Below are 24447 nucleotides of genomic sequence, written 5' to 3' on the forward strand. Positions count from 1 at the left end.
CTCAAAAACCGGATCAAACTGGATGCGCTATATCAGAAAACACATATACTACTGCTAATCCATTTCACGACAGCTTTACTGTCTTAAGGCAGCTTTAAACTTTCATGATATCTCATGATAGCCTTAATATTTCACTATTACGGATATTTCACGGACGCCTTTGGTGATTATGTGCTGACAATAGCAGATCTGCTGGGTACATATATAGTTATACAAAGATATATATGCATGTGTCCAGTAATACCTACATCCACTAATGCCTAAAGTCTACAATAAACAAAAGCATGCACCAATGACCTTCACCGCGATTTTCCTCTAAATGGAGTACACGTATATCTTAATAATTATTTTGTATTTGTTTGTTATATTAAGTGATTTGACCACACACGACCTCTAATATTGCACGTGTCTGGGTTTGGCCTACAGTTCATCGCTTGTGAAATCTGTATTTTAAGTACATAAATGGTCGAAAGCCAATGCCAATAATGAACCTTTGAACCTTGTGGCAAGGTAATTATTGAACTCGTTGGACTGCTTTCGACCATTAACCTATACTTAGGACAGACGTACGCATACACACGAGATGGGCATACAATATGCTCGGAAAGCGCATGTCTGAGCAAAGCAAATTTTTTTATTGAATTTTACTGTATTTTTTAATGAATTGGAATATCAGCCTCAAATTAGTACTTTAGTCTTAGAATGTCTTTGTAGATGAAAATATAATGTTTTATAAAGTTTACATTGAAAACACACTTCTCTCAAAAATGTCAACCAACAAAGTAACAAATTTTGGCCGACAATTGTTCTATGTAAAGACAAATTTTGAAGACATAATGTGCGCTCATGTTTTTATTTGTATCAATCAAATTTTGACTTTGCTCAGACAATAGGCACATATTTTCGAGCGCAACACTAGCTCTTTTTCGGGTCACAGTCCAATTTCCGCTTGAAAGCACATCTCACATTTTTCACATATTAATGGATTACTGCCTCTTACGGTGGATATAAAAATCTAAAGTTTCAAACTTGGTCAACAAGTGTCTATATTCATCAGTTGGACTTACCAGGTACTCTGACTAAAGACTAGAATTTCTATATAACACCATGTGGATCTCTCCTGTCGTGTCATAAACTGCTGACTAGTTGAATGATGAACCATCACTTATATCTGATTATATTACAGTGCAGACTGAGTACGTTCATTAATTCTCCACAACGAGTGAGCATTGGTAACGACTTTCAAACTTTGGACTCTTTGATCAGTACACGTGTTTCACGGATATTCCCTTAATTCAGACATGGCCGAAAGCAATGATATCTCGAACAGGATCAAAGATTTTTATGATGATGTTTCTGAGAAATTGGATTTTGTTTGTGAAATCAATAATCCGAGATTATCTCAAACAGTTCGTGGTTTAATCCGTCAACTTCATCCCGATATATTAAAAAGAAATTATGGTTCAGCTTTTATTGTACCTGATAAAATAGAAGGCTGTAAGATTTTAGATTTCGGGTGCGGTGCTGGTGTTATGGCCTATGTACTCAGTAAGCTGGTTGGACCAAAAGGACATATAACTGCTGTTGATATCTCGCCAAATCTAGTGAGTACTGATTCATTGTTTCCAATTGTTAGCCCAAAGCTTGGTCCCATGAAAAATGTTACCTTTCCAAAATCGCATTAAGATGTATTCTTCGCCTTCCTAGATTAGAAGCGACACCAACCATGACTAGTGCCCGCTAGAATCCGTAAAGTGGAGCGGGTCACTCTGATGTACCCCAGCCCCGTTAATGAAATCCTCGATACGTCACTGGTTGGTTGGTTTTACCATTCCCAATGAAATCCAATGATTTTAGGGCTTCAAGAAAAGAAAAGTTTGGTTTTATTGTCACTTAAAATTTAGGAAACTTATCTAGCATATAAGACAGCGATTTTGCTATCTTCTTCGGGAGTAACGCATGTGTCATCAACCTAGAGGTTACAAAACAGATGTTGTCAGTCTTGCTAAGTTGGTCTTTAAGATTCTTTCCCGCGGATCCCTGTTTTTGTCAGTTTCACAGTTTGTTTTGACCATTAAAATGCCCACTTTTAACACCAACGCATAATAAAATGCATGTTCTGGAATAGGCAAGCTGATGGAGCTTTAAATATTCATCGTCAGCTGTCCCGCTGCAAGTCCTGTGGAGTAATGCCTTAAATTGATATAAATGTACAAAGTACGATTGTACACATCATCTGTATTCTGCATTATAGATAAATGAAGCCAACAAAACATTGGAATATCATCGTGAAAAATGGGGCTTTGAGAATTCCAATGTAGAATTTAAAGTAGCTAATGTTGAAAATTTTGATGAAGTTGAACATCTTGAAGGAAAATTGGACATGGTATTGTAAGTACTGTATTTCTGTTGGTTAAGGGATGATTTGCGTTTATAAAACGGTGAAAAAGTGCACATAACGGAAGGTGTTCCACAGAATAACTCTCGGATCACTGATAATGTGGTGTTTAAATTGCTTGTTTGCAGTCATTTCGCTAAAATTCAAAGTAATATTTAACAGCTGGTGTATGCTATTAGTAGCAGAAATATACGGTTTGATGATTTAACACGTTTAACTTGGATATGTCACATTTCTGACATATTATGATATTAAAGTACATATTTAATATTTCGCCTTTTATAGGTCATATGGAGTGATATGTTTATGTCCAAATAAAAGGGCAGTTTTTGAAAATATCTACAGATTGTTAAAGGTACACATCAAAACTCTTATGTAGACTACTCATTACAAGAAATCCATTTTGAATTGTTTAGAACTGAGCGAGCCAAACTAGACAGTCTTGAGCTTTATGAAAAGTCAACGAATTTTGACAAACTGCTTTGGCATATCGCTTAGTTCTGGGATGAGTTATACTTTGAACGTTTATCTATAAAAATTTTTGCCCTCGATAAGCAAAATACCTACTTGGATATTTTGGCTCAACTTTCATAGGGACTGATTGAACCAAGGCCACTCGTATGGGGCCACATCCCCAGAAAAGTTGACTTATAGGTGACGTGGGGGTGGGGGAGATCTCAGAATGCAGGACAGCATATCTTTAAGGGGGAGGGGCCCAACCTCTTTTTTCATCCCTTCGGATCTGGCAAATTTCATGTCGCCATTAGAAAGGAAAATGCAGGTTATGTTTTTTTTTATGGGCGATTTTTTTTTTATGTTTCAAGTGAGACTACCCTTATCTAACTACAAGCAACCGTTCAAACCGAGATTTCAATACTTTTGTTTAAAATCAAACAATGCCTTTTATCTTTGAACAGGTTGGTGGGGAGCTCTCTTTATCTGATATATACGCTGACCGAGATCGACCAAAAGAAATACTTCAAAATCTGAGATTAATCTGTAAGTTATACAGTTGAATTAAGTTTAACATCTCCGATTCACCCACGACATCAAGTAATTACCTTCTTATGGTAGCCTGATATATCTAGCCTTCTCCTTTCTTCGAACGTAATATATGTATGGGATATCGGCACGTTTAGAGCCGGACATAAAATTTTTATGGGAGTTGCTTCGACCCAGACATCTGGAGAATGGGTGGAACCAGATTTGTTGGATTTCCTTTCATGGTTTATTTGAAGAGGACGAAAGGTTTTCAATCTGAACAGCCAAGATTTATCTGTAACAAAAATTTGAACCATCACTTTGGTAATTTGGCTTTTATTTCCATGTGTCCTGAAATTGTGACAAAGATGATCATGTACAAGAAACCGAATGTAATTTGGTTGAATTATATATATATATATTGCTACACCTTATACTATTATCTATTCTTAGCTTTAGGAACAGCTTGTTCTATGAGGTGGGATGAAATGATCGAGTTAGCTACATCAGTTGGTTTTACTAAACCTTATTTAGTTGGTGCTGCTCCCGTAGAATTTCAAAATAAAGATCTTCATAAAAAAACAGGTAAACTATGATACTATGATATGAGAAATTGTCTTGGGTTTCTTCTTCTAATGGCTTCTTGCTTTCTGTTGTCAGCTATTGAAGAAGATTGAAGAAGAACTCGGTGGATTCTCAAGACACTAAAAACTAGGAATTTACTGACAGATATCAAGCTGATTTGAATGAAAAGTGTGTGTTGCTCAATGACCTTTTAGTTGTTATGTTGGGTATCTATTCAAGAATTCAATATTACTTGAATTTGTCGGCTTATGGTTTAATGAGTGTATTTTAACTGTTAAATGCGGCCTATATAGTGAGCTGTGTATTGCAACTTACCTGATAGCCAGATTTTTCTGCTAACCACCTTCACTTTTTAACCATATTAAACATATTTTAAAGGTTTTGCTCAATTTGCCAGAGGTGAGTGGAGGATGTTCAAGCTTCCAAAAGACGTAACGAGTACTGCGGCGGAAGTGACATATAATGGTAACATATCAGGATGTGAAGATAGTTACTATTGGGATATTAACACCGTATTCAAGGTAAATTGGAATTTGATGATCAAGAGAAACCACAACAAATTAGGATACTACGTTCAACTGTTCCCTACATTCCAAAAATGGAAGGGTTTATTTAGTCCTCATCAGAGCAAAATAATTTCTGTATTTGTATATACCCTCTGTTAAATAATAATACTAAAGTAAGATCATCAGATTTTCTGTTTCAGAAAGGTGAATCGATCGTGGTTGATGCCGGTTTGGTTGCAATATTATCCAACACTAGATTCAAAGATAGTTTTACATTTAAAAAATGTAACGCAATAGAACGCAAGGTAATCTGAATTATTTATTTCCAAATCAAATTACTGAGATAGGCAACAGTAATAAATTATTCAGTTGATTAAGTATCTATCGAACGACTTGATCATTGGCAGGATACAGTGTATTTCTCTATTTAAAAAAAATTAATTAGTATTTAGTATCCAGCGCACGACTTCATCATTGACGAGATACAGCGTATTTCTGTATATGTACAAGTATTGAAATTAGAAGACAATCGGTCTTTTAGTTAAGTTCCTTTAGCAACGGTTGTATATTATCAATATTCCATCGTTGCTCACACAATCCCATATTCTCGTCATTAATTTTGATTGGTACTTCTCGTCAATTAGATTCCTTCAGACAAAATATTGCTTGAATAACCAGACGCTAGCAACATACTGGTTTTGCAATGTGGAAATCTAATTGCAGGACAGGTTTGTTCAAAAATGTAAAAAGTTATGTTTATGTTTCAGTTTATGAATCCATTCCAATATATCGAAGAAAAGAGGAAAGAAGGAGTGGTATTAAAGCCGTCTTACAGAATTTGATCAATATGAATCATTTGGAACTTAATATGAATCTTATGTGACTTATCTCATGTTATTTCTTATGTGTTATGGAACTTTTGTTATTATTTGCTTGTTATATCTTAGGCTATAAATGCTGACAATATTATTTGCTATTCAATATTCATTACGTATAATTTTTATCCACTATTTACCAGTCATATTATTTATCCGGTACTTATGGAACTTATGGAACTTTAGGGCTTTCCCATCATTTTTAACATATCTCTGTGTTTTATTACTATATTTGCAGTTTTGTGTACTTAATATTTATAAACTAATAAAAAAAATGACACTTTTCGGTTTTGCGTATTTACATTGGTCATGATTTATATTAGTTTGAAACTTTAGTTACTTACATAGCGCTGACGTATTGACGAACAGGCGTGAATAGTAATTTTTTTTTTAAGGAAATCGCTTTTATGGGTGAAACTATGTTATGGTGGATTTAAAATTTCTCGAAGGTTTCAGAATAGCTTTAATATTTCTTGATAGTGTGCTTTAAAAATCCTACACAAGCTGTAATATCTCATAATAGCTTTAATATTTCACTATAGCTGTATTTCATAGCAGCTTCAATATTGCATGGTAGCTTTAATATTACATCAATACTGATATATCTCTCGAGGTACCTACAATATTTCACAATAGCTTTAATATGTCATGGAAGACGGTGTTGGCAAAGATTCTACGCAAGTGTTCAAACCACTAGGCCACCGAAACCTATGGTTCAAGATATGATTTCCGCATAGGAGATGAAAGAGCACTTCGTCACACATCCTCTCAACACAAAATGGTACGGAAAAAAGAATAACACAGGGATTTACATGGGTCCGAAACAATTTATACCCAGTGGTTCCGAAGGGGTTAAAGTGGACGATTTGGTTAGGCCTAGGGTTAGGCCATTCTAGATTTCACAGACCTCTTTTGTATAATTAAAATGATAGAAGAGACGGTGTTTGAGACGGCAAAAAGAATTTTTAAAAAAGCTTTATCTGGGATCCGAACCCGGGACCCCAAAGTTGCCATGCTAGTGCGCAAACCACTAGGCCACCGAGACTTAGACCCTAGGGTTAAGGTTGGTGTTAACGATAGTTTTGAAAAATCAATTAGGGTTAGCTCGGGAAAAGGTTAAAGCTTGTTCCAAGATATGGTTTCCGCCTATGGAACGAAAGAACACTTCCTTGCTCATCTTCTCAACTTAAAATTGTCGGGAAAAAGAGTAACAAAGGGGTTTAAATGAGCGCGAAACAATTTATACCCCAGTGAATCCAAAGGGGTTAAAGTGGTTTGGGTAAGTGAGGTTTAATCCTGGAGTTAAAGTTAGGGTCAACCCTAGTTTTGATTAATCAATTAGATTTCGGGGAAGGGAGGGTTAAATCTTGTTCAAAAATATGGTTTCCGCATATGAAATTCAATGTGTTTTGTGCTTTAATGCAGCTGTTATATTTCATGGCAGCTTTTATGTCTCAGGGTAGCTTTAATCACGACAACTTTCATATTTTGTGGTAGTTTCAATATTTCATGGCAGCTATAAATTTTCATGTTAGCTTTATATCACGACAGCGTTCATAATTTGTGGTAGGTTAAGTTTTCAATATAGCTGATATATTTCATGAAAGCTTGAAAGTCTCACGGTACCTTAAATATTCCATGATAGCTTTAATGTCTACATGTAGCTTTGATATTTTATGGTAGCTTTAATCTTTCACAAAAGCTTGAATGTCTCGAAGTAGCTTTAATATTTCGTGGTAGCTTTTATATTTCAAGGAAGCTTTCATATCTTTGGTGCTCACGTGATGCCGGCATCAAATCTGCTGGTTACGAACATAATTAGGCAACTTCAACTAAGCATGGATATTGGTATACATTTGGGTCTGATACAAACCATTAAAACGAATAGTCCACTGAATTACGAGGAAGCGCATAAATAGTCATTGAAACTATTTAATGCCCCTTTCACACTGCACAACTGGATTATTGAATTCGGTTATAACCGAGTAATATTCTTTTCCAAATAACTTCTCTGTTGGTTTCGCACTGCCAATTATCTGGATCGCACCCAGACAAAATCTACCTCTGTAGGTAGATTTTTCTATTTGGATGACTTCTGGTATTACCGAATAAGTTTATTTTCCAGTGCGAATACAAATGAAAGTTATTCGGATAGAACCAGTGCGAATACAAATGAAAGTTATTCGGATAGAACCAAATTACTTTTGGAGTGCGATAGGGTGATAAGAAGGACTTGTACTGATTACTAACTATCCAGAGTTTAGATCATTTTCACGATTTAAATAATTCTTAGGTGTACACAAACATCTTTACCGGATTGTGTGTTCTTTTGCATATTTACAGACTGGCACGGGAGTCTGAAAAGAGGTCTTCTTGGGATAAACTAAATAAAAACGAGTATAATTTATAGATCATTTTTAATCATGATTTTGGCAACACTCTTGTACAGCTTAAATTTAGCAATACAATTTCAATAATTTGACTGAAGAATCACTTCAATATACCAACGAAGTTTCTTCCCATGTAACATTTGTGAAAACAATCAAATAACTTTCCATTTAACAAAAGGAATATATTATAAAAGAATAATCAACGTCTTCCATATAGCCTTGGTTCCAAAGTCATCCCAAAGGTGATAATGCAAAAATACTGTCATATCAAAATAATACATTTCATTTTTTTTTAATTATTCTTTATACATTAGATTTAAAATTCCTACAAACTCATTCTCATTAAGTAGGTCATATGATATATGGAAAACCGTTTTAGACAATTATTATAGAATTGTAATCTGTAAGAATACAAATTCACAATATTTTGCCTTCAACTGCTGTTCATAAATCTTGTTATACATAGAAAACCATTGTACACCACAAAAATACATTGCATTGTTTTTATCTCCTGGTATGAGGACCAGCCAATAGGATTTGCTTGGTCACGTGCTCCCCAACAAGGTCACATTGCACTAGAAATGGTCAAAGTGGTCAGGCCTACTGGACAAATATGGGTCCTAATACTCTTGAAAATACTACCAAGGTTTTAAAGTGCTAAAATGACATAGAACAATTATGTACATCAGAATGCTGAATTAACAAGTAACTGTCATTTTCTCTACACGATAACAAAGTGGGGCCAGGGTTAAAAAAGGTCCAATGGTCAGGCCATGAAAATTTTGGAAAGAAATATACTTGAATGACTAGTTTTTGAAATATAAATTATATGTTGTTTCTTTAGTGACTAGTTTAGAAGCAAAATGAGGTTAATTTTTTAGTGAAAAAGGCAAACAGTTGCCATTTTGTCAATAACAATACAGTTGTTTGTATACAAACATAATCCATAAACAATTTTTAAAAACATTAACTTCTTATTAATGTACATTAACAATACCAGCAATAATAAATTTACTTTTTTTGCTTTACAGAAAGTGGATAATTTTTTTTTTACTTATTATATACATAATTTTTTTCTCATAAAATTAGGAATTGTTATCCCTGTAATTTACAACAATACTCAGTTATTGCTATTCCATATACATACAATTACATCAAAGAACAGAGTTTTTTTTCAGTTTTCAGTACTAAAACATAATTTCTGGTAGAAAGTTTGAACTATTTCAGAACATAATTGTCCATGAATAACATAGTTTGGTAAAGTAACAGTTGCAGAAAAGTAAAATAGTTACCTAAAAATAACATAATTTTCCAAAAAATAACATAATTTTCCAAAAAATAACATAGTTTTCATTACAACAATAGTTTTAAGTTATAATCCAAAAATAACAGTCAGTTTTTAATGTAATAAAAGTCTCCCAAAAATAACATAGTTTTAAGTACTGTAAAATAACATTAATAGTTTTCAGTATTTATGTTTTTCTTGTAAATTAACATAGTTTTCATTAAACCACATATTAACATAATTTTCGAAATTAACATAACTTGTATCTCTTAACCTGCTTTACGTTTCCCCATGTTTTACAATGAATAGAATTGATATTATATACAAAGTATTACATTAATATGTCTGTTGAAGAGTTGATGTGGTTAGTTAAAAGTTGAGAAATATCACACAAGGAAAAATCACACTAAAGATCACACAATAATAAACAAAGATAATATTCATAATTATTATAATAATAATAATAAAAATAACTATATTAACAACAATATACAACTTGAGAGCACGTGATCAATATTAATAATTTAACCAAAAAGCCAGATTCTTTGGATTTTTTCTAATGTCCAAGGCTATGCAAGGGTAGTGTGTCATTTTGGACTGGACATTTTCTGATAATTGAATCTTTAACTTCAACATTGCTGACGATTTTTTCGGATTTCAGAATTTTTATCCTCAGCAGATTTTTCAAATTTCAAGAATAAGTTCGTCCATGAAATATGCTATCTTAGCAAAATTGTGTGACTAAATTTCAAATAGACTAAACATCTTTAAGAAATTTGTAAATCTATAGACAAATGATAAAACAGAATGCCAAGGTATTGAAATGAAATGAATATTGCACATTTAAGTATATGACAACTTTTAAAAATGCTGACCTTTCCACATTATATGCATAGTAAATGATTCAATTAAAATTTGTCCCTTACCCATACAGCCTTGGACTTAAAAATGTAATTTTGAAGGAATAAGCCAAGCAAATTTATGAAAAAGCTTTTAAATTATCTTAGAGCCAAAACTCTGAATATAAATATAGATTTCTGTTCAAAAATATGCTTGGCTTACTAGAATTTTTTGCCTGCAAACGGCAATTTTAGAAGACAGTATTTAAAATATGTCTATCTTAAGATGAAATTTAGCGAACGGCCAGGCCACACATCTCTGTTGTAATCCTAGAAAGAGATACAAATGTAAACAATTTCTTTCATCAGCCCCCAAAATCATGGATTAAACGTTTCGAAATTAAAAATGATTTTTTAATTTTTTTTTCTTTTTTAAATATTTGAAATTTTCACTCACACTACCTCACTTATGACACTTCAACAATTATTAAATTTCAAAAATGATTGCAGATTTTTTTTTTTTTTGAAATTTTGTCAGAAAAACAAATGTACACCCATTTAGGAGTAATATATGATATATGTCTATTGCAAATACATGATTGCAAGAATAATAATTATGCTAGGATGGATAAAAATAAAAACAAAAATTATACCCTTATGAGGAAAATTAAAAAGGGTGACATATACAGATGGGAATAGGGCCTGCATTCCAAATGGGATTTAAAATGACACAACAATTATTTCAAAAAATAAAAGAAACAATCCCAAGGGAAATTCAATTTAATTGAGTTAAATATTTAAACCGTTAATTGTGCCCTCTCATTGGTATGACCGACTGAGTACCACTGTTAATTTTTTTTAGCAATTTTAGTTTAAGTGTGAACCAACTGAAATTTTGACTGAAGTCTGACTAGATTAGCTAGATTGATATGCAAATTTTGATATATTATCATGAATCGGCAATATTATCATCAATTGTGATAAAATAATCATCAATTTTGATAAAATGATCATCATTTTGATAACATCATCATCAATCATGGTATAATTATCATTAATTCTGATAACATTATCATCAATTTTGATAACATTATCATCAATTTTGATAACATTACCTTAATTTTGATATCATTACCATCAATTTTGATAACATTATTATCAATTGTGATAACATTATTAAGCATTTAAACCATTATCTCTCATGTAACCCTATATTTTCTACAATTTGCCATTTGTTTGAAATCTAATTTATACAAAAATGTATATGTAGGACACCCTATACCCTGTTGGTACTTCAAGTCTAAACTTGGAATGTCGACAAAACACATTACTAGCTATAGAACGACTCCCCATTTACTTTCTAATACGCATACAAATTATGAAGAAGTGCTGTAATGAGGTAAGTACTTTTGCCTGTTGGTTATATAACATAATTTACATACACTTCTCAGGCTTAGTTATTATGGCAACCAAAAAAAAAATAGTAATAAACAAAAAAATTATATTTCTTTAAAAATACTTTTACCTATGTACATGATTTTTTTTTTATATAGTTAAATATCTTAAATACCTAAAAAGATTAAAATATTATCTAGATTTAAATTCTAAAATTTTAAAAATAAATATTCTACTAAAACTAATGAAAGTACCAATTAAAGATATGGTAACATTTGTAAATATTTTTTTTTTGGCAGACATTTCACTACAAAATCTGTAATTTCTCCACATAATTAGTTCCTTCACAAATTTTTTTTATGGTTAAAATCCAAAATATTCACAGAATTATCCAACAGTCTCTGTATATATATAATAAGTATATAAAACAAATATTTTGGCTTGCGGTCCCATCTTATAACCAGTAGTATATACAGCCTTGTTAAAATACAAACTGTTAATTGAAAGTACGGTCAGAAAATAACAGGCTGTGTTGAAAGCTGTTGTTAGTAGGGTGCAAATTTAGGTCTTTCAGGCTTCTTCAGTGAGTTCGCTGCTACCCCTACCCTCATTTTGGCGGTGAAATTTTTGGCATCTGCTACAAGACCAGGATTGTACATTCCCATATTCAATCCTAGAAGCGGCATTGGCTTCATCAGCTGACTCAGTGGAATGGCCAAAGGATGGGACTGAACAGAGGTCAAGGAAGTGGTTGTTGGGGTCGAGGCTATCGAGGCTAAATCAGGGGTCATATTCTTCGAGGTCGGGTCAACAAGGGTCATATTCTTATGCATTTCCATGCTGAAGAGAAAAAAAAGGAGGGGAAAAGTATTAGACAAGAAACACAATCCACAGTCCACTACAAGAACAATATAACATGGCCAAAAAACAACCACCTCTTAAAAACATAACATTGTCTAGAAAACCAGAAGTCTTCTGAAATTCTGATTTCACGCAAAAATACTCATGGTTTTAATTTTCTAAATTTGGTCTAAGGGTTAGAACTTCATGTAAATTTGTTAATGACGTCAAAATTTTCAATAAAATTGTAAATTAATAAAGAAAAAGGGATTTAACTGATAAAAATGTTATGTTTTAAAGAGATGTGTTAGTTTGAACTTAACCAATAAAAATAGGATGAAGCCTTCCAAAATAGTTCATTTATTTTCAAAATTAAAATCTTAAATTAATTTGATTTTTGAAAGACTTCAAATATGTAATTGATAAATATAAACATTTTTAAAATCTGAATTTAATATGGATTTAAAAAATTCCCCAAAAATTTTAACATTTTTTCGTTTTATATTTATCAATTAAAATTGTGACAAAAATGTGTGCAAAAAGTGGCCACAAAAGGATATGTTAGTACATAGCATGGATAATAATATTTATTTATATATAGATATATAATACTGTCACCAAACAAAATCATATAAAATAGGATAAGTAAAAATAAATTAGGAATAACATACAGGACATATTTTTTTTCTTCCTAGCATAAAAATTGTTCACATAGTGGTAGGGCACATTGATTTTGGCTTCAGTCCCTTTTCAAGAATTTCAATCTAATTTTCTCACATAAAAGCACTTTAAAATAAATCACCACAAAAGTGTGGACTCTCTGAAAGGGATGTCAAGCTGACAAACCAGCCATAACACTAGTAACATCCACCAAAGTGCTTTTTCAAATCATTTTAAAGTTGGATGTTTCCAAAAAATACGATTCCAATTAGCCTGAAATTCTGAAAAAGGTAACTTACTCTTGGAGGAAAAGCTTTCTGCATTTTGGAGGTCATATAATTATTTTCAAGTTCATCGGGTATACTTACTCTTCCTTTGGATGACTTCAAAAAACATACATTCATTCACTCATTCGCACAAAAACTGACAAAAAATATTCTTACATTTTTTAATTGAGAATAGCAGCACAGAAATCCATGTTTAATCATGCTCTATAAGTCACTGTTCAAATCCCAGCCTTGCTAATAGCAAAATAATGACTAAATTGATAATTCCTGACTACTTTCATGCACACATTTTGGTTTGAAATAACAATAGTGAAAATGTTTTATGGTTCAGTTGAGAATTAAAACCTAATCCACTTTTTAAGCATTGGCTAAATTTTTTATAAAGTAGAAGCTTATTTATTAAGAATTTCTCAACCACATGGCAGTTTGACTGGCAGTGAGCATTAAGTGCTTAGATCTTTTAAGTAAAATCTTACTTATTATTATGATCTAAGTAATATTTATAGCACCTGAAATTTTTCAATTTAGTAATAATTATGAAATATCAAATGAATATCCATCAACATTATAATTTTGTCAGTCATTATTGTTATTTCAAGAATACCAATGCATTAAATGTGCTTAACAACAACAAAAATATTCAATACAATATTGAACTGTTGAGAATGGCAATACTATTGTAAGAGAAATTTTGCTTTTATCAAATCGTTGCATTCATATAACTTATATATGTAGCATCTGCAAGTCATACAGATTTACAGTGAGTTTTGCTCTAACTGTATATAAATTATGCATGTAGCTTCTATAAGTTATATAAATCATCTATAACTTATATAAATCATACACAAAGCATCTATAACATATATAAATTATACACATAACATTTATAACTTATATAAATCATACATCTACAATTTATATAAATTATACAAGTAGCATCTATAAATTATATAAATGATTGTGTAGTATCTATAATATATTAAGACATTAAGATGATATAGATTATTAAATCTATAAAATTTAGAGCTTATTAATGCATTTATATGCATATAAATCTTGAAAGCACAAAATTTGATCGGTGTTTTAGTAATTTTCAAATATGAAATGAAGCAAAATTTCTCTTCACAAAAATGTACTGAATCTGTTTAGTATATCTGCAGTACCACAACACACAAGTGCAGCCGAATATAGTTGAATCAGCTCTTTAGTTTCATACTTTGACCATTCTGAAGATGATATTATAATAATTATGAATTGAGACTCATTTGAAATAATACAATATTGCTTTAGCCCTTTCCCTGTATTTCCATTTCCATAACAAAAAGTTTGCCATCTCACCAATTCAAATAAATATTAACAGAAAAATATACAATAACAAGTGTAGAAATAGTACTTTCACTCATTCAGTATACATGAAAACAACTTCCTTTCATTGCAGGCAAACTGGATGCCAGATTTTCATTCTGAAACATGATACTGATATATATAGACACAGCTTTATGGAACAACAATCACTGGTTAAAGTTTTATGCAACGTTTCGACTTGTTTCCCTCGTCGTCCTCAGGCACATGATACTGATAGCTGAAATTGAACTCTATCTGCTGGAAAAGTCAAGATCTAGAGGAATTTGTGCCTTTAAGTTAACAATTTTCATATCTCATTAAAGACTGAATGTACTACTTCTACATTTTATAATATACCCAAGTTTTCGTTTATTATGAAACCTGAACATATTCACAACATTGCACACGTTTTGAGCATTTTTGGAATTTTTAAGTCTTTTTTCTACTTTTCGGATTTAATTCAAGTTTACATAATATGTACATAATATCAAAATGTTTTGATCATTCTCATGAAAAGTTATTTTGATTTTGAGAGATTCATATCAAGATTCATATTAATATATATATATATAAATATTATTACCAAAATATAAATAAAAAATAAATATAGTTATAAAATATTTGTGTAAATATTGCCCCAAAAACAATTTTTTCCAAAAATGTCAAAAATCTACCTTTTTTTGCTAGTGCCTAATTACTACAAGTACATCACCCTTAATTAATAAATTAATAAAAATAAATAATAATAAATACAAAGACATAAATAAATGATTATTCACAATGTTTCTCGTCCTACCCAACGAAAATTTTTGACTAAATTTCACACAACAATCATTAATTTCTAAATAAACGTAACTCAAAAAAAAATGTGTTCAAATAGTGCCTTGGTGCATATGAACACATAACAAACTATGAAATGACTTGATATTCTTCCTTAACTTATTTTCAAAAAATGTTGTGAAAACACATAATTAATTTTCTCAGTCCATTTAATAAAACCAAAATGATACAGATCTCGAAAATGGACTGACATATTCTCAGTACAAGTCATTTCATAGTATTTGACTATTCTAAAACAAAACTTGAATATGTTTGAAAGCTGTAGATTTAAGTAAATATATAATTACAGTAAAACTTATCATCTTTGTAAACTTTGGTACATGGTATGGTACATCACTTGCAAAACACTTTTCAGTGAATTGTACAACACTTTTCAGAGAATAGTACAACACTTTTCAATGAATTGTACAACACTTTTCAGATTATAGTACAACACTTGTCAGTGATATGTACAACAACACTTTTCACTAGAACTGTACAATTTTCTTCCATAGCAATAATGCATCCAGCGAAATTTTCCAACATTTTACTTTTTGAATATTGAATTTTTCTTTCAATAATTATTCCAAATAAACAGCTTTCAAACATATATTTGACTTGATCTAACAATCAAAAACATCATACACATCTACTGTTGCAAAAAGCTTGTAGCCATTGAAAGAAAGATTACTATGTGAACAATATGTTTATCTGGCCGCGGCTGGATAATAGGCATAAGATGATTGTACCAACCTGGTTTGGATTAAGTATTGGGCAAGACCAATCATTTCAGGAGAGCCACTAATAGTTACTTTTCTGTCAGCAGTACCATCTTCAGCATTAGATATTTTAATTGTAGCACCTGATAATTGTCTGTGAGAAGAAAGGAAGATATTTTAGCACTGTGATCACAATTATTTGGAATGGTCAAAAATGAAAATCTATATGTTCTTTGCAAATAAGAATGCTACAAATTGTATTTTCGACCATGCTTCAATATAAAATGATAGAAACCCTCCTTACAATCCCATCAAGACCAGGCATTCTGAATTTAAAACTTTTTGGATTCACATGGATTACTAGAAATAGTTGACTCATAAAAAGAGATAGGATATGTAATTTAATGGTTTGCTCCTACTACACACCATCATAATGCTGCTTTAAGATTTGAATGTTGCAGATTAGAACTTCAGCTACTACTTCTGGTGATGATGCCTCCAAAGACCTTCATAGAAAGGCATTAGATAATAAGCTGATTCTTGGATGAAAACAACTTCCTTTAAATTTTATATCAAATAGCTTATCCTTATTGATGCCTCTGGAATAAAGTTACCTTTAAAAAAAAAATTACCTAATCTCATTAATTTTCTGACCACCCCTACCAATTATACAACCAATTAAATCATTAGGGACATTCATTTCATGTGTCTGTGCACCATTAGCTATAGATATACTTCCAGGAGCAGTGGCAGCAGGGTTATTTGGTCTGGCAATTTGATATGTTAAGCCTGCAATAAATACAATCAATAGCTGAAAATGTGTCAATTAGGTTTTCGTCAAAGGTATACTACCTCTTAGAATGAACATAACTATCAATCACTTGTCATTTTATGGATAACTACTAAGTTTTATTGATTTATTGGACTGTACATTGATTCTGTTGTTTATTCATGACACCAGGTATGTCTGTTGAATATATACTCTTATTGCTCCAAGTCCAAATTCACATTCAGTGTAAGGTAGTGTTCCTTTAATGGCATTTTATAAATATATATGAATATCCAATGGAAATGAGAGATCCTTAAGTCCTTAGTCCAATCTTTCTTAGAATCTTTCTGCGGAACAAGAAACTTTTTCATTCCCTTGGTCATCTAGATAAAAGGTAATATAAAAAATTGTTGAACTTACCATTTTGATACATACCATACGATGGCCGCGATAAATCGCCATTTAATGAAATACAACCACCTGGTAAGACTGTCTGAGCTGTTGGAATAATTGGTACTGCATGAGGCATGGCCGCCGTCATGTGATGTGGTACTTTATTCATCTAAATAAAGAAAAAGGCTGTGATATATCCTATATATTTTTAGTATATTATACTATAATACCAATCACATATTTTTCATATTACGCAATGTTAAGTCCTCAACAAAACTGATAAATAATGTAACTGTAGTCTGAGTAAAAACTTAGTTATCTCCCTTCAAATGGTTGACAAAATTACACATTTTCCAATGGCAGCATTGTGAAACAGAACAAATCATTGTAGGTACAAGTTGTAGTCACGAATCAAATGATAAAAAAAACCATACCTCATGATGATTCTGTACTGGTACTTGTCCTGGTTGCATCGCATAAGCTTGACCACCAGCGAAGATAACTTGTGGAGAGACTACGGGTTTTGGACGGTAGGGGATATTGGCACCCTTAGGAGGGGACTGGAGAAAAGGAATGAAGAAGGTATATTAAGAGGGTAAAAAAGAGGTGAGAAAGAAGCTATTAAAAGCCAGATCAGCGATGCTGAGAAGAGCCCAAGGTCAGATGGCTGAAAGTACAAGTAGAATGAATTCTGCGTCATACAGTGCCTATTGTAATTCACTCCACCTTCCTCCACAATTTCCCTGCTAATTTGAGGGCTGGACTTTTTAGATCAATTGTCATTGAGCTCTTATTTAATTTCATGGGACAATCCTTAGAAATTCATGGACCACCTGTAGCTACCATCACTCTTGGTTCAACTCTCAACATTTTCTTGCAAAAGCAAATACAGTTTTTGATATGCGTTTTTGCAAAGAATCTAAAAGAGTGTCCAAAGAAGTGGTTACTGGTAATCGTCACGGTTGTTTTTTTGAGCATGAGGATAAGCAAGTTGAACCCTTCATGATGAAGGAACTACAGATGTGTCAACAGAATCCAAATAGGACACAAGAAATAGCACTTTTAAAAAAATTTTGAGAAATGAATTTCACGCCAACAAAAAATATTGCAGATTATCTCGATTTTGACCAATTAAATCTGCTGAGTGAATTACTCCTTTCAAACACTTAGGATAAAAAACAATCATGAGAAATATTTCCCAGAAGAAACACAACTATTGCCGCATAACAATTGCATGATACTTGTCATTTATTAACCAAACACTTTCACCAAGGGAGATAAATCAATAACGATATTAAATAAATTGAAATCACAACTTGAATATAATGTTTTTCTCGATTGTTTTTGACATTGACAGTAAAATGCACTAAACTGTCATTAGAATTGTGAAATACTAAGATTCGTGATCAAAAATCAATAAGAGGGTTGTTGAATTTTCAATGATTTAGTATATTGATAATTGTGATTTCGTGATAAAAAACATCCAGTGATGCAATTACGGCTTACAATCATATATGATCATTTTCTCGAATTTCAAGAGATGTATTTAACTGTACCCAAAGACATGGTTTTTAATAAGCCTCATTATAGACTTAATTGGTCAAAATGCGATAAACATCCTGCATAGACATTAGCCTATCATAATCATAAACTTATTATTTTTGTTACGTAAACCAATGAACCAATCAGGATTCTAAAACTGTATTCAGACCACAATACTGACAAACTTTTTTTTATGAAAATTTCTATATTTCTTTTTTTACGATCAGCAGGCCATTAAAATTCAAATTTCAGCTAATCTCTTTCAGAAAATGTCAATTATCATGGAATTTTCAATTACTATTTTCTAGATGTGAATTTGTGATCACCATTAAATTCAATCAAAAAGAGCCAATAAAATTCATGTTTCAAAAATATCAAGAAATGTCGAGAACCAACAAAATGATTTAAATTTGTTTAATCAACATGAGAAATGACAACAATCCCAAAGTAGATGTTGGTATCCAATCCCAAAGTAGCAAGATGATTGTTTAGCTATTACGTGTCATTATTCTTAATTCCAAGCAAATAAGAAATACAATGATGCCACAACAAATGCTTTTGTGAGTTAACTCTCAATTCTCCAAAAAATTCTCAAAAATATCTGTGATACTATTATCAGGTTTTTGTGATCTGACTACAGTGTTTGTGATAATGATAATGAATAATTATGATATTTACCTCTAACATGATTCCACAAATATTTCGTATACATTGTGTGATGGCATCAGCTGTACCAGATAACGTGACAGCTCTTTCTGTTGAATTTGGTAACATTTCACTAGCTACTTGTATTGAAGCACCCGTAGACTGTAAGAGATAAAAAATAGCATGGTTAGTTGATATTTATCACTAGATGACTTTTGGACATTTTCTGTGACATATATTAATTGAATATTTTTAAATGACACTTTTTCCAGTTTAACTCTTGCAAAATCTCTCTAGAAATTAATTTTGGCAAATAAAATTTGATTATATGTATAATAGAGCGTATATGCACCTATTGAAACCTTTATATATCCTTATGTCTGACTATTTCTTGAGGTTTTCCCCACTAATGCTTCTTTTTAATATGTTCATCCCATGCTATCAACTCTTGTTTTGAAACGGAGACAAACTAAATGAATGTTTAAATTTCCGATTATCCGATCTCATATATCTTGTTATGTTTTGTTCTTTCCTTAATCCCCTATTATCCTTAGTTAGTATATCTGATATCTGATGATGATACGTGTAACTTGTGTTGAAACGTTATGTACCCATGTATTAAAGAAGTGTGTGTATCACATATTTATTGTCTTGTGTTATATATGTGCTCCTCGCTTCTAAATGTCGTTCAAATCTTATAGTATGAGGAAAGAACCTTAATGAACAGAAATATGCTCTAACAATAAGTATTATTCTACAATAAAGAGACGCTTAATTTTTAGAGTACCTTAATTATGAAACTATCCAAACCCAAGATTGATTGAAGTTTAACACAGACAAAACCAAGATTTTTCATTTCATTTATCATTTACATTATTTCATCTATCTATTAATACACATTTCAAATTTTTTGATACAAAATATGATAGGTATAAGTATCCAAAATCTTCAGAAAAGGAGTACATAATTGCGTCATAATAAAGAAAATAATAAATTACTAAGAAATATTACCACTGAAAATTTGTAATGGAATTATCATCTCAAAGACGATATGCAGTGATAACTTACAATTAAAATATAAGAAATGAAGTCTTTTAACTTTAGAGGCACAATAAGTTGAAAAAACAACACAAATTCTTTAATAAAAATATTATATGTATTAATATAAAAATCTTAAGCAAGGGAGTATATAATTGATTCATAATTGAAAAAAAAAACAACGAAGTCACAAAGTTTGAAATTATTAAGAAAATTACCACTTAAAAATTGAAATGGAATTATCAATATGCAGTGATAAGTTACAATTAATTTATCATAAGTGAAGTCTTCTAAGAGGCAACAAATTCTTTGTTTTTTTATTTTGTAAAATAATGAAATTGAAAGTGCCACTTATAAAATAAATGCTTCAAGATACAACACACAATTTGAACTTGATTTTGCTCTTTTGTTATTCATAAAAATTGTAATTCTACTTAAATCTAGTATTTTATGACGTCACTATCACAAAAGCTGCTAATAATATATAACAACCTTGGCGATAGTTGGAATTACAAGAACCATGAAGTCAAACTGAAAATTTGAAACGTGCAAATTGATGCTTTACTTATGTCCCCTATACACATACAAACTTGTGTAAAAAAAACTTTTCACAATCCTTTTAAATTGGAGCAAATACTACAAGCTGCTAGTCAAAGATCCCTCTACAGCTGGAAATTGAAAAAGAGTAGGCACAAGCTGCAGTTTTGGCAAAATTTCCCTTGCTGAATGCTGTTTTTCAATAATAGGAAATACTATTTTATTTCTGTTTCCAAATTTCCATATTGCAAAGAGATCATTTTTTTTTTTATTGTGATCCAGGTTTGTATAGTTGCAATACAATAGATCAAGCAGATTTTAGCATGAATATCTGAAGTTGTATTCAACATAAAAATTCAAATTTACTTTCCAATTGAAATTTGATGCAAATGTCAAATCTATTGTATGTGAAAACAAGTCGTTTTCTACCTTTCTGATTAGAGAGCAACTGTACAAATAAAAGGAAGCTATTTGCATCACAGACTACTCTACATAACAAACAAACTATTATATAATGACAATGGCCCTGTTTCCATCCGTTACCAGTCTATCAAAGCATATGTTTCTACCTCAACATTCACTTTTGACATTTACTGATCATAAATAAGACTGAGTGGAACAAATTTGCCTAAATTCTAGTCTGTAGTGACCTGATAATAGTCCCTGTTGAATGCTCAGTACAGGTAGGTAAAGGTTAGAAGGTATGTAGAAAATAGAGTAATGTGTAAAAAAATAGCCTTCAAAAGTGCAGAGCATTGCAATGGAGTTTTATCTCCTAATTTTCTGCACCTGTTTGGACTTCATCCTAAACCTATTCCCTCCAGTGTGCGATTAGGAAAATATTGGTAGGACAGCATTCAATGTTGAATCTTTTTGATTTCTAACTGTTTGGGGATCTTTAACATGCACAACTTGCAGCATATGGGCCTTGGTTTCTGGTCCCATCAAACAACTAGATGCTTTTTACAGGTCAGCCCCGTAGACCTGCATCACTGAGACGGGGGAAATGCAAAGCATTAAGGAGAAATCCCTCCCTGTAGAAAATAAATAATTTCAACAGTCAAAAGAGAACTATCAAAGAAAAGGATCACATTTGGCATTTTGATTCCTTCAAGCAAAGTTTTGAAAATGGCAAATTTTGACCCTTGGTAAACCAGAATTGACATGTTTTCTGCATTAGGCTGCTCATTTCTACTGAAATCATCCATAGTACTACTTCTACAGAGAAGGTAAGCTAATTGAAATTTAATGTATAAATCATTTTCTTTTAGCATTTTGGCCTGTAAAGATACACACCTAGTAATTATTACATGATTGCTGCAATATCCATCTTAACATTTTAGCAGAAGGTAAAACAAGCGGGAGTTTTCTCAAGAATGTATTTACAAAAATCCTGCAAGTCAAATTGATTTGGCGCCAACAACACTCAAAGAGTACAACTAACGTAAGAGTGAAACAATATCTAAATCCTATTTTTCTTGCCTTCACCCTTGGCTGACAAAAACTAGCTTGCAGACGACATTTTTGTTGTAGGTATGTTGGTGAAATTGATAATATGTATGTTAGGAAGATAAAAATGACAGAACAGAACAATTATATTCATGTTTTCTCAAGATTTATGGTAAGATGGTGGAACATTTAACATCCACTCTAAGATGCATGGCAGAAACAATTTGCTATACAAGAGAAATTTTATCTGAATTAGCATTCCTCTTTTAAACAAATACTACAATTTCAACTTGAATAACTCATGAATGAAATGCAGTTTAACATCCTAGGACAACAGACAATAAGACTGGGATTAATGAAAGAAGTTAAAAGTTTTTGATCCCCTCCAAATTAGCTTATCAATATTCTTTGTTATGAAAAACAATGAGTCTCAATTGCTCTATCTTCTGCTTTAACCATTTTTTTACCTTACTGTTTAATACTTGTCCACTTAAGGGTAAAATCCTCCTGAGAAGAATGTAGATCCTCAAAAATATATCTGAGTATAGTCTTCAAGTTTTATATCAGATGTTTTTCTTTCTTAGAAAAAAGAATCTGAAGCTATGTCAATTTTTATGAAACAGTTTCCGAAAGAGTTTTATTTCCAAAAATCTACCAATAATGTCTTAACCTATTCTGAGAATGAGATTGTACACTGGACCTTCAGATTAACAAGCAAGTATCTGTCTCACTGAACCACTTTGGGTTCATGCAGGTCTTCAAAAGCATGTGTTGTCAGTATGAGATGAGCTTTTGTTAAAAGGGTTTTTTTTTAATGCTCTCCTAAGTGAACACAAGGTTCAGGCTCTTGAGAAAGTATAAACTATCTTGAAATCCTGTAAATCTCAGACTTCCAAAGTCTTTGCACAAAGATTAAAAATTTTGTAAATATATTGATGGACTGACCTCTCTGATTTCCTTGATTTTACTACCACCTTTACCAATTAAAGAACCACACTGACTGGCCGGTACTACTAATCGTAACGTGACAGGAGGTTTAGGCACAGTTGGTGTATTCTGTAAATCCTGAAATATCAACCACAAATTTTAAGCTATGTTCCACATTCAACAGAAAACAGATCGAATTGAGATTAATGTGCTACTGACTGTTTTGAAAATTAAGCTCTTGTATCAAACAGTTCGTAATTTCAGTTTTCCAGAATCTTCTGTATTTTAATATACCAAGATATATCGCCTGTGCTTTTTCAGCTCTTGAAGTTCAATGGGTGATACAAATGAGAAGAAGTTTCCACAACAGAAGAGCTAACATGGCAAGACAAATATTGCTTTGATTTGATGTTTAGGAGCCTATTGTGTGCACATCATCAATACAATCAAAATGTCGATTGCCAAAATCAATGCTTCAGAGAATCAACAAGGCATTGCTACTTCCCCTCCTTAACTTAAAAGCACAAGACCTTTACAATAGGATGTCCCAAAATCATGAAATTTGTAGGTTCACAATTCTGCCATTCTTCAGAATAGCCCTATAGATGACATGGTCATAGTCTTACCTCTTCGAATTTTTTGGATATCATTGTAAAAGCTTTATGGATATTTTCTGTTGAGCCGGTAGTAGTAACAATTCTTTCTGGGCAGGAACCATCTGATATGTTGATTTTGGCACCACTCTGAAAATAATCAAACCTCTGGTTAGAATCTGATACTGCAAATCATGGAATTTTAGCGTCAATATATTTTTGTAATAGTCTATCTAAACTCTAATCGACTTTTTCAAAAATTTTATAATGAATACAAAAAAGTAGAATGTCATTTTGGATTGATGCCTCTGATGAACAATACTTCTACAAGCTGAACTCGAAAACTGAATACATCAAAATTTCTGCCAACATCAAATTTTGAAATATTAAACTCTACAAAATCAATTGAGTACATCATTTACTTTTTTTGCTTTGGTTACATTTTCAGTGCCTATTTTGCTACCCATAATTTACCTGATTATTACCCTGTAAAAAATTTCAAATATATTTACCTCTTCCCTGAATTTCTTTATATTATCACCTTTCTGAAAAAAAGATAAACAAACAAAATTTAAATGTAAAGTAAACTTGTTTTTCAAAATCCAAGGTGACTTTAATTTTCCAGCCCACA

The 24447-nt window shown here is 31.7% G+C and overlaps 2 protein-coding genes across 2 annotated transcripts; one reads left to right on the forward strand and one right to left on the reverse strand.

Annotated features, from left to right (window-relative positions):
- Positions 1-1301: 1301 nt before the first annotated feature.
- Positions 1302-4784, forward strand: LOTGIDRAFT_129599 (hypothetical protein; the record flags this gene model as incomplete). Its single annotated transcript, XM_009064896.1, has 7 exons — positions 1302-1604; positions 2255-2391; positions 2684-2753; positions 3316-3409; positions 3845-3964; positions 4343-4485; positions 4671-4784. 7 exons carry the CDS (start codon positions 1302-1304, stop codon positions 4782-4784), a joined length of 981 nt encoding a protein of 326 aa, XP_009063144.1.
- An 11127-nt stretch (positions 4785-15911) lies between these two features.
- LOTGIDRAFT_129721 (hypothetical protein) lies at positions 15912-23996 on the reverse strand (the record flags this gene model as incomplete). Its single annotated transcript, XM_009064897.1, has 7 exons — positions 15912-16077; positions 16556-16712; positions 17170-17254; positions 17520-17645; positions 19306-19434; positions 23242-23361; positions 23850-23996. Coding segments are annotated over 7 exons (930 nt in total), but the record flags the coding sequence as incomplete, so codon positions are not given.
- Between the last annotated feature and the right edge of the window lie 451 nt (positions 23997-24447).

Source organism: Lottia gigantea, assembly GCF_000327385.1.
Source record: "Lottia gigantea unplaced genomic scaffold LOTGIsca_66, whole genome shotgun sequence".
Classification (NCBI taxonomy): domain Eukaryota; kingdom Metazoa; phylum Mollusca; class Gastropoda; family Lottiidae; genus Lottia; species Lottia gigantea.